General features: G+C 37.1%; 1 protein-coding gene across 1 annotated transcript; it reads left to right on the top strand.

The window, feature by feature from the left end:
- The first annotated feature begins 3,063 nt into the window (after positions 1–3,063).
- On the top strand, positions 3,064–11,498 carry LOC148844963 (UDP-glucose 4-epimerase GEPI48-like). Its single transcript, XM_088954395.1, has 9 exons — positions 3,064–4,030; positions 5,323–5,372; positions 6,560–6,695; positions 7,025–7,126; positions 7,969–8,196; positions 8,770–8,848; positions 10,264–10,346; positions 10,476–10,567; positions 11,190–11,498. Exons 1-9 carry the CDS (start codon positions 3,848–3,850, stop codon positions 11,281–11,283), a joined length of 1,047 nt encoding a protein of 348 aa, XP_088810521.1. The 5' UTR covers positions 3,064–3,847; the 3' UTR covers positions 11,284–11,498.
- Positions 11,499–12,454: the final 956 nt, after the last annotated feature.

The following is a 12,454-nucleotide window of genomic DNA, read 5'->3' as shown; positions in this document are numbered from 1 at the left end:
AGACTTGTTACAAATCTATAGATACATGTTAATTTTGTGCAGATAAACTCATAAAAGTAATCAGATTGGGTCATCATATGGGGATGGATAAAATTAATAATAAACGGACTGAATTCAGATTGGGTTAAATACCAAAAAAATAAAAGAATTCGGATCAGGTTCAGATTCAAATTTGTACAGATACTGTTTTGCAGCCCTGCCAACCCTAAAGTCGTCTCCCTCTACAAAATTGTAGAGTATGTAATTGCACTGTTTTTAAAACTGGACGGTTGGATCAGAAAAACTGGGAATCGGTCACTTGATCAATTTTGTTTTCCTCTAAAACCGTTTTTTTCCTCAAAATCATTGATTTTGGTCAGCAAACCGCTGAACCAATTAGTTAATCGTTCGAACCATTTGAACGGTTTTGATTGTTTTTCAATTTTTTTATTTTTTTATTTTTTTCATCAAAACAGACTGCCCATTCGGATCAAACAGTCAGACCTTTCGAATCGGTAACTCAACCCCTGACCAATTCGTTTTTAAAAACCATGTGTAATTGCATTGGTATTAACTAACATGAAATTTGCCTGATTATGAAAATAAGCAGCTGATGTGACTTGACTAATTATTTAAAATCAATGAAGGATAAAAAGACTAGTTTTACTAATGTTTAAAATCCGGCCTGGTGGTTGAACCTTTTCAGTTTTTCCCTTCATGTTATTGAGTCAACAGTCAACTATTTGAGTCAATGGGCCAATCTATGATGCTGTATTTTTATTAATACAATTTTTTCAAGGGAAAATCTATGACGCGGAAAAGATATGGTATGGGAAGAGTTTTGATCAATCAAAATCCATCCATGAATTTTGATAAATGACACCTAATTAGCTATCCCATTTATGATTCTAGTTCACTGGTCAGAAGTTTTATAGATATCATATCTTTTCCATATCATAGTCGAACCATTTTTTTAAAGATGTAAAATAATATAAAAAATTAATAACTCACTGACGATTGAACGGGTCAGACAAATCAACAATTTAACCATTTAGGTCAATGGGTTGTTGACTAAATTGGTAGATTTTATAGACTTCGGATCACCTGCCCACATCTACCCACAACACACTACCCCATGAATTGGAAACATCTCCCTCTGCATAATGCTATGTAGTAGGATGAGATGTTCTCCATATGCGGCTACAATGTTATGTGGGTAGGTGTGGGCAGAGTTTGTGTGGGTAGGAGATCCAGACTCGATTTTTTATTGGCCAAATCAATAGTCCAACTGGTTAGGTAAACAACAGTTTGAAAACACTAAGTATATGTTTGGCATTGATGCTACAGATACAGCACCGTTTTCTGATATGTGTGGGTTGGAAAGTGTCTTTTTTCTGTTTGGAAACATTGCTGCCAGGTAGGACATTTCCACATCACGTCCTCGTTGGCAACAAGGAGCTACAATCTGAGAAAATGCCAAATTCGGTGTTGCTCCAAACCATGCCTTTTCAATTTCCAATGTGTGACTTAGAGTGCTGCTTTTATAGAAAAATGGTTCCAAATAAAGCATTTCTTGGAACACCGTTTCTTCCGACATAATACTGATGTATCACACTTTTCTAGAACAAGACGCTAATAAATACCACCAAAATGCCAAACACATCCCCAATTTGTTCAATTAAAAAAGAGTTTCCCTTTTGATATCCCTCCATGTGATTTGGCTATCGAATCACTATTTGCTGATGGGTTGTTGTTTTTATTTAAAAAAAAAAATCAAATTACTGGCAAACAGCCCGTAGTGTTTCTCTAATTCATTTCTCTCATAACATGATTATGTTTTTTTTCTCTCTCGTTTTACTCCATGGGACACACTCGTCCGTTCCATGGCAATTGTAAGGCACTCTCTCTCTCCCAGAAACCTGATCATTTCGAGGGGATAGCCGGATAGGGATATGACATCATTTTCAAAATGTAAATTGAATAATCATCAGCCTACCCTCGCTTACTTGATTACTTCATTTATCCCCTTAGAATTTTATAATTTTTATTTAAAAATAGAAAAACAAAGCACAGGCTACTCATAACCGCGCAGTTTGTAATCATTCCCCTGTAAAGTATAGTCATCTTGTAACACCAACCCGCTTATGGTTTAAGCCATGGTTTTTAAAACTGACTCGGTGCTGAATCAGTCAGGGGTTCAGTTATTGAGTCGAATAGCTCAAACGATCAGCTCGTTCTGATAAAAAAACAAAAAATTTTGATAAACGGTTTGAAACCATTCGAATGATAAACTTGCCAGCTCAGCAATTTAATGACCAAAATCAACGATTTTGGAGAAATACAAAACTGATCAGATGATCAATTCCCAGCTTTTTCAGTCCAGTTTTAAAAACCATGGTTTAAGCTGGTAACCAAGATGCCAACAGGCTAATTGATAAGATCACCAGACTTTGGATTGAATCCCACCTGCATCAGGGTTGGGTGGTTATTTGGTCAGGGGAATGTGATAGACTTTGCAAACCCATTAGCACCAAACCAAAGATCCTACCTTCAATCCAAGCATATGCCGAACCACCCTTGGTCAATCTAGTTTTCGATTTGCAGTGATCATGGACAAGCTGGGCTTAATACCTATAACAAGGTTATAATTCGGGCTTGATCTCGGTCCGACTCAAACCCCCAGCCATTTCATGTTATATAACATATAATAGTGATATAAATTTTATATTATACTTCATATAATGGTCGGTCACCCCTTATTTCGGATCATGGTTCCTGGGTGGTATGAAATTTTTTTTTTATTTACTTTAGAAATACACTTTGGCTTTTTTTTTTTTTTGATCCAAGAAATACTTTTGCTCCTTCACGGTAGGTGACAAGGCCACGCCTCCTACTTTTCGATTAAGTTGCTTTACATCCACCGTGAATAGGATTAGCTGGAGACAAAAATATACACACCCGGCTGAACTACGGACTACTTGTCACGGTTGAACACGCCAGGTTCAGTACAGCTGGGTCCTAGGTATTGCCTATTATGAGCGCGGGTGTGCATGAATTTATATCCAGCTCATCCGGACTGAAATTGGGAAGCCTTTTCTTTCTCTTTTATGAAAAGAGCTAAAATCAACTCATAAGCTCCAGAAAAGAGGGCGTCATGCGCCACGTACTCTGTTATCAGTTCGGATCTCCTGCCAATAAAACCAATATGATCCGACAAAGAACATGCATACATGGTGGGATGAGATGTGCGGTATCAGATGATGTTGGTTGAGTGTTAGAACGTTTTTGTTGCAGGAGATTCTAACCCGTGTTTTATCGGTTGAAGCAATCCAAGCAAACCATCGCTTCAAGCTTAAGATTCCCTGATTTGGATGGTAGGAATTTGTAACCGATAAAACGCTTCAACCTTATCCCAACGAGCCACTGCATATGCACATCGGGAATATCTCCCTTGATATTCGTGAGAGGTGTTCCCGATACACAGTTGCATTGGCTGATTGAAACGTAGTAGGCACCCTGTGTTGGTAGCTGATCCGACCTCTGATTTTGACGCGCGACCCGTCTACCGAATTAGTTTGCGAAAGCGGTGGGCCGTGGGCCCCAAGAAAAGAATTCCTCTTGCCCTCTTAATATTGCCCGCATGGCTAACTACATTTGTTACGTAGTATTATAGTATCTCCTTTTGTTATCTGACTCAGAATTCATAAATTGGTTAAAAATTAGTACCTGTCTTCGCCTAGCCTCGCTCTCTACCTCTCCACCAATTCTCTCCCTCTGTCGCTCTCTCTGATTTCCCTTTCCTTCGCACTTCATTCTCCGAGTCTCATTTCTCCTTCTCCAGAGCTCTCATCGTGTGTCCGACAACGCCATGGCGAATAACATTTTGGTAACGGGTGGTGCCGGCTACATTGGCAGCCACACTGTTCTTCAGCTCCTGTTGGGAGGATTTAAGGCTGTCGTCATCGATAACCTCGATAACTCCTCCGATATCGCCATAAAGAGGGTAGCCGAACTCGCTGGAGAATTCGGCAAGAATCTTAGTTTTCATCAGGTTTGCTTCCTGTTCTTTGTTGTATATGTTCTTGTGAAAATGAAGATGTTTCTGCTTGATCCTTGTTCTGTTATTGTTTACAAAACCTAAATAAGTCTGATTGATGATTGTTTTAACTTGTGTGGACATAGTTTGTCTATTGTTTAGGTGTTTGAACTTATCTTTATAGCTTGCAATCCAGAGATTGATATGCTGATTTACGTGCTTAAGCTAACGTGTCGGTTGATTAGATGTTTGATCAATCACTAAGGTTAGCAATGTTCGAAGCGGATTACTTATTTCACGGTTTTTGATTGAGAATAAGTGAGCTCAAATTCTTCAATGAATAGGTGTTTAATTTGTCTCCATGGCTTGCAATTCTACAGACTACATCATGTATTCATGTATATGTCTGACGCCGTGAGTTCAAATCATTATTTAATTTTGTGTTTCATCTTTATCTGCAGCTTAATCTATACTTAGGTGTGATGTGACGATTTGAGATTGATTGCTCAATTGATTAGGCCTTTGATCTATTTCCGTAGCTTGCATTCAATAGATAGGTATACTGATTTGAAGTTATTGAGCTTAATCCGTCACTTAAAGAAACCTTTACAATGCAAGAGTTTAATATGCAAATAGTTACGGCTATACTTTGCCATGTGATTTGTTAAGTCCAGGTTTTACTTAGATCTAGTAAGAGGAAAACTTAATAGAAAAGGCTGCATCATCCTGTCATCCACAAGTTCTTTTCCCTGATCAAAAGTAGGAAAATGTGTTGTGAGCCTTGTAATTTGGTTAATATGGCACCTGTACCCAATGGAAAGATAAATAACACTCTTAAATGATCTTGTTCTCAATTGAACCGGATCCCAAAGTTCTGCCAGTATGAGGGTTGCACCTATTATCAGACAGACTGCCCGTAAGGTATAAGAAAGAAATAACCATCTCATGTAATCAAGTGATTGAAAGATAGATCTATATCCTGTACAGTCCTGCCCTGAACATTAGATGAAAGAATATCTGGGCTGGTTCACAGGGTCTTCTGGATTAAATAGATCAGGGCTTGACCATGCATCTCTCTCCACATGGTTTAGCTTTTTGAATCACTTTTTTTATTGTTGCTTTCAGGTTTTCACAGATATATATTCTCTTTGCATAGATCATAAAGCTCTCTCTGAAGCTTACATCATTAATTTTACTTTTTTAATTCATGGATTTTTGCAATTTCTAGGAATTGTTTGTCTACCTTCATTCAGTTAGTTCTTTTAAACATGGTTTCTGAGATTTCTAACTTCTGTTCTCCTCTGCAGATTGACCTTCGGGACAAAGCTTCCCTAGAAAAACTTTTTTCTTCAACGAAGTAAGTTACTATTACAACTGATGAACATATTCTGTTTAATTCCCAATCCTTTCTCATACTCTGCTTCTGTAGAATAGGAATCTTGACTTTGATGAGTGCCTCTAGTTTGCATCTCTTGTAGCATCTACTATTAGAGTTTCACAGCTGATGGTATTTCTGTTATGTCAGAAACCACCTTGCTCTCTTCTCAATCATTTTAATATAATAGTTTAAGTAGGGCAGAGAGTGATTAAAATGAGTTGGACCATGATGTAGAAGGATGGATTGGATAAAAGGGATTGTCTCAGTTGAAATTGAACTATTGGCTTCCTGAACTAGCATTTGTTCACAGTTACTGTTATGAAACCAAGGGCATAAATGAGGTGGCATGTAATACAAGAAGAAAGAAGGATATTACCCCCATGATCCTCCTGATATTTTGAGACTGCCATGACAATCAGGGCTTGCTAAATTTCCGGTCAATTTTAGAAGATTTCGAGGGGAGGGGGAGGACTATCACCAGCCTATTCAGTAGTTATGGAATTCTGAAGAATTTCAATCTTGCATCTCTTCTTCAATCTCCAAGTGACAGTGGTGAGTAGTTCCATCTTTACGTGATGCTACCCAATAACCATTATCAAGTGTACTGATGGCACTGAGAAAGTGTTGTGGCAGAGGATAGGGTTGGGATGATGCTTGTGGTATCTTTCAGTTTTATTCTTCTGGAATCAATACAGACTACCCAAAAGCGAGCTTAGCATATTTAGGTGCTTGGGTTAAACCATGTAGACAGTGCTGAAGGAAATGCTTTGTGACAGTGGGCTTTCATGTTGCAACACATATAGAAGATCCTAAACAATGGCCCTTCTGTAGCATTGTCTTTTTTTCACCAATGGATTTTATGGCTCATAAAATCATTTACATCTAGTTGAGTCATAAGGATGTCCCTTTTATCAATTCAAACTTCTTGAATGACCATCTGGACAACTTGTTGTGGATTTTATTTAAATTTTTGATAGTCCATTTGTTTCAGTCAACTTTTACTATGGTTTACAATAACAAGGTTAAGGATTTTGATACTAGGCTGAGATGTCTATGTGACAAGAAATTTTATTTCATACCTTAATTGCATCAATTAGTGCTACATATTTTTATCTTAACCTTTCTGCTACATTATAACATTTCTCTCATCCTCATCCATGCTGCAGTTTTGATGCTGTTATCCACTTTGCTGGATTGAAAGCCGTTGGTGAGAGTGTTCAAAAACCATTGCTTTACTATAATAACAACATCATTGGAACAATAAATCTCTTAGAGGTCATGGCTTCCTATGGGTGCAAGAAGGTACTGCTTTTCTCTTAAATCAGAAAGCAAGATTTGAGAGGTTCAGCTAGGATTCACTTGACTGTTGAATCAAATTTTAGTGTCCTTAGTCGATATTTCCCAATTTTAAGAATAAATGAAAAAAAAAAATTGTGACCATCTCAGTTGTAAATTTGTCTGGGTGCAATCCCAGCTGTAGGGGCAGAGTCAGGTCTTTGAGAATTTTGGTTCTCTCTGACACTGGTTCTCGAGTTATGACAAGAAGCCTTAAATCTTATTATGTCACATGACTCACACCCAAATACGTGTTTTTCCCTTACACTAATATTAAATCTCTTGAAATCTTTCAGCTCGTTTTTTCTTCATCAGCCACTGTTTATGGATGGCCAAAGGAGGTGCCTTGTACAGAAGAGTTCCCCTTGAGTGCAACAAACCCATACGGACGAACCAAGGTATTGTATGACAACCCAGTGCCAATCCCTTTATGATGTGTAACACTAAAAGAAACAAATGTTGGTAGGGCACATACAAACATGAGGAAAAGGAGTGCAGATCACCTGCCAACAAAACACGTCCCAATCCTCTACCAACATGATCTCACACCGCACATCTCATACATGGCAGGTCCCACTTTTATGGTGGGTCCCAGTCTCATGGTGAGATTTGCAGTGTTAGATCAGGTTGATAGAGCGTTGGAACGTGTTTTGTTGGCAGAAGATCCCAACTTGAGGAAAAGGACGTCCAATTTATATTTTGTTTCTGGCCCTTCACTCTGTCTAGTGTCTGCAAAGGCATTTGAGATGTAAACCTTGAAACATGAATCTCCAGTTGTTCATGAAGTATGAATGAGCTGAGTCATAAGTGAGGCATGTTCCCCATGAACATATGAAATGGATTTAACAAAATGATAACCAAAAACAATTATTCAGTTTTTTAAATTTAACTTTCAACTGTCAAGTCCGACCCTGATAGATCATAGACGTGAATTACACATTTACCTTTTCACAAAGAAACACATAAAAGAGATAATGTTAGAAAACAAAAACGAAAAGAAAAGTAATATCTATATTTTGTTGTATGCTTGTTTATGAAAGAACGTTTTTATGTGATGTTTAAACCTTACTATTTAGGCAAGTTAATTGCCTAACCTCTCACCTTGCCACATCATGGTTGCCATATACTGAGCCAAAACTTTCTGGATGTCTATATTTTCTTTATCGTGTTTCCTGCGTCTTCTTTGTGATTGACATCATCCTTTTCTGGTAACAAAATCTGCTGGTATTGATTCTTTCAGCTTTTTATTGAAGAGATATGCCGTGATATCTACCGTTCAGACTCTGAATGGAGTATAATATTGCTTAGATATTTCAATCCAGTTGGAGCTCATCCTAGTGGTTATATAGGTGAAGATCCCCGTGGGATTCCAAACAATCTTATGCCCTTTGTACAGCAAGTTGCTGTAGGCAGGCGGCCTGCACTGACAGTATTTGGAAGTGACTATTCAACAAAGGATGGCACTGGGGTATGTTCCTCTTGTTCTGTGTATTTTGTTTAATTTTTAATCTTTCTTTAATTGAATTTAATAAAATATGTGTTTTCAGTTAAGTAAACAATGTAATGTTCATTTATGATCTTAAATGAATTTTTCATGTTGTCATAGAAATATTCAACTGAAATATGTTAAGATTTTTTATTTTCAGTTTGAGAAAGAGGTGCATTTAGTGCGAGTTGATTTTGATCATTTCTTGAAGTCCACTTTCACTCCTTTTAAAGAGGAGGAATGCTCCTTTTCACAGTGATGCTAAAACAATGTCACTCAATGTTATCATGAAAGTCTAAAATTTCCTAAACCATGGAAGACATGGCCTTATTATCCACTGTGAAAAGGGTCATTCCCTTATTTTCTTGCTGCCTTCTAAGCTTATATCCCATCCATTACATCCATATTTGGAATTTATATGTTGATGCATAAAGACTTTTGTTCATGATTACATGGATTCCATTCCTGTTCATTTGTTTTCTTTTCTTTTTTCCCTTTGTAAATCTTTTCCTTACATAGAGAGCATGTCATCTTGAGATTTTTGTCTCCCTCCAGGTGCGTGATTACATTCATGTTGTTGACTTGTCTGATGGGCACATTGCTGCATTGCAGAAGCTATTTGAATCTAAAATAGGTTTGTATTAGGATGGCCTTTTTTACTGTTTTCTTCATTTATTTTTGCCATGTATGAATTATATATTGTTTACTTATGGAAATCATACATAACTTTCTCCACAGCCTTTGTTTCATGCTGGTAGAATTTGAACCAACTGGTAGAATAACTGCTTTATTGGCAACTTTCATCAGTCTGAGCCTGCTAGAGTCGCAGAATGTGTATTCACTTGGCATTTGGCATATAAAAAGTTTATCACTAGTAAACAAGAAAAAGCTATGGGTTACAAAACTAAGACTAAAGCGGCATATAGAATAAATTAGTTCTGGAGTATGAAGTTTACTCAAAAGTCATAAGCTTACAAGCATCCATGTTTTACAATAAGTCCAAGAACAGAAGGGATAATTGCTTGGAGGCAGAATCAGATCCCAAGTTCATCTGTTTCACATAATGCTTTGGTTTCAACCCCATTTTCTTGCAGTTAATTTCAGATCTCCTTGTTTCCCTCTATCTGATTCCTTCTTACTTCCACTTATGCATGATTTACAGCCAAATTTTAGTAAAAGAATAAAAAATAAATTTGTAATTCTGTGTGAATGAGAAAGGAAGGTGATAATGATTAAGAAATAAACAAATATTAAGTAGTGGAGCAGGGACCTGTAAATATTCATAAAATGTGTAAAGAACAATAATAAGGGTTACATGATATGCTTTGAAAGGAAAAAACACCAATCAAGAAAAGCATCAGTTATTTCTCTCTGTTTCCATTTTAGTTATAGATCATTGTAATGCAATGGTCCATAACAATTAGTTTTAAGAAATATTAATTCTTAAAATAAGTGTAAAAAGATTAGGATTTACTTGGTACAAGGTGTAAAGGAATGTCAGATGAGTGCATGTGATTGGGGACAACTACCTAGCGGATTATATTAATGCTGATGTACAGGTTACCTCCTGTGGACTGTTTATGATGTAGGACTGGATAGGATTCCTACAGAATTAAAACTTCTGGTGGTCTAAAGAGTAAAGCACAGAAATCAAGGAGCTTATTTGTTGATAAAGGATTTCAGGTCTAAATAGTAATGGTACAAGACAGTTCAAGAAATGTTGCAGGTTGGAAACTTTCAGGAGTTGACATTGTAATGATAGAAAAGCTGGCCAGCAACCATAGCTTTAAGAAGACTAAAGATTTAGAGAGAGATCTTCTAAAAGATATTAGAAGAATGGGAAGCAAAATATCATCACCTACCCATATACACAAAAAATGCCACATGCATGGCTCCCAAAAGCATGCGAGGAATTTTAGATTTAACAATTGTATTGAAATGCTATTCTGTACAAAAAAATTGCCATTCAAGTAAATAATATTGAGATCCTTACTAAATTGGTAAGTGTATCAGAAACAGTTCTGACTATTTGCACTTTTGCACCTGCAGGCTGTGAAGTATACAACTTAGGAACTGGAAAAGGAACATCAGTTTTGGAGATGGTTGCTGCATTTGAGAAGGCCTCTGGACAGGTAGCTTCATAAAGAAGATATTTAACTGGTTATTTCATAAAATCCTTGCAAATGGATTTTTCTCCTCTTATGGAGATTATTTTATTTTCTTCTTTCTTGGTTTCACATCTGAAAATGTTCTTGTCTCAGAAAATCCCCCTGGTTATGGCTGCAAGGCGACCTGGTGATGTTGAGACTCTTTATGCACTAACTGACAAAGCAGAGAATGAGCTGAAATGGAAGTAAGTTTGGACCTAATATGTATATAAATAAATCAATTTGATTTATGAAAACACTAGTATATTAACAATTATTGCTTTGAAGAAAAGTCCGGATTATTTGTCCATATAGATTGAACTTATTCAACAATCAACCTGCAAATAGTTTGACCTTGATTGATGGCTTCTTGGTGTGGGTTCTACTTGATGGGGCACCACCCAGAATTAAACTAATTGAAGATCATAGAGGTAAAACAGGATTGCTGAAGAAGCAGAACCAACGGGGGAAAACTTGATACAATAGGCAGTTAAATGTATCTAAATTATTCTGATATTTGAGTCATGCTCCATCAAGTGATCATCTGCTGGTTGAACAGTTCAGATAAATGCTCAGTTTGGACAGAGTACAAATACAAATATGTACAGTGCAAATACATACACAATAATACAAAATACAAGATTTTGCACTCTACATATTTGTAGTCATACTCTTTCCAAACTGAGCCTAAAGAATTGCCAGGTTGTATTTGCACTAATTTTTTTCAGTGTTGGAGGCTTTAGGATGATATACCTTTCATCCCCTGTATTCATATGGATGTTTCTTTATATGTTGCCATCTATTTTTTATCAACTAATTTCCTTGCAGGGCAAAATATGGGATTGATGAGATGTGCCGGGATCAATGGAGCTGGGCCAGCAAGAACCCTTATGGCTATGGATCTGCTGACTCCACCAATTGATCAGAGTTTGGGTATAATCTAATAATCTAACCACGTGATGATGAAATCATTCTGCAATGCAAGGCATCGGTAACATTTTTTGAATCTCATGTTATAGTTAAAATGAATTTGTATGATTTGAAGATTCCATGAAACGAAGGACATAATGAAATCTTGTCATTCAAGTACTCATTGTTGTCTAATTAATGTCAATTGCATTGATCCAGTCCAGCCAATCACGGAGTACTGTTTCATAGTTTCTTTTCATCTGCTGAATTCTATACTTACTAAAGATTTTGTTTCACCATTTGGCATCCTCATAGTGTCATACAGATTTTGCCAGGTAGAATTTGAGATGTTAACCTGTTAGACGGATGGTTCATCCAGTCTATGCAATGCATTCCTAATTTCCTACAAAAGAACAGGCTAAGCCATGGCTAACTGGAAAGGTACGATGTGTTGAAGAACTGGAAGAATTAGCTGAATGAAACCCAGTGAGGTGGCTCTGGAGTCTGGACGCTGAATTTGTCACAAACATATCCGTAGGTTCGTATGGTTCAGGACCTCAGGTCACCTCTTAGTTCTGTTTTTCCTTATCATATCATGGCTGAAGGTGACCAAGTGTAACTATGATTGAATGGATGAATCACTTTTCTTGATGCTTGAAGTGGAGTGGTACATTTTACCAAACAATAAGAAGCATCAACAGCCACTTTGGTTTGAAAGAAAAGGTAGGGAAACTGGGAAAGGTGGGGAAATCACATTTTCCTTCAAACCAAACACAGCATTAAAGTACACATACGAGTTCAACCTTCATCGTTATCTCTGCTTTACGTGACTTTTGCCACCGCAACCCACGAAACATGGTATAAACCTGACCAAACAGTGCTTGGTCACTAAAATCAGAAGCATCATTAGGAATTAAATTCTTAGCCGTGTTACTGACTATTGATCGTAATTGAACTCAAATGAGTCCTAACCAGCATCAGAATTGTTGATGCTCGATCACGCATGGCCGAAGTATTTCTTACGGCCTACGTACATACTCGAGCATCAATTCTGGTCAGCTACTTGGACGAAGCATTTCTAAGGGTAGACGATGAGTGAGGAAATTTGTGCTTTGAGGATTTTAAATGGGCTGCATGGACTCATAAATTATGATATATATATATCTGATACTTTGAGTCTTTGA

Source organism: Nelumbo lutea, chromosome 7 (assembly GCF_056320005.1).
Source record: "Nelumbo lutea isolate HS-2025 chromosome 7, American lotus-T2T, whole genome shotgun sequence".
Classification (NCBI taxonomy): Eukaryota; Viridiplantae; Streptophyta; class Magnoliopsida; order Proteales; family Nelumbonaceae; genus Nelumbo; species Nelumbo lutea.
This window is presented reverse-complemented; position numbering and strand designations above follow the sequence as displayed.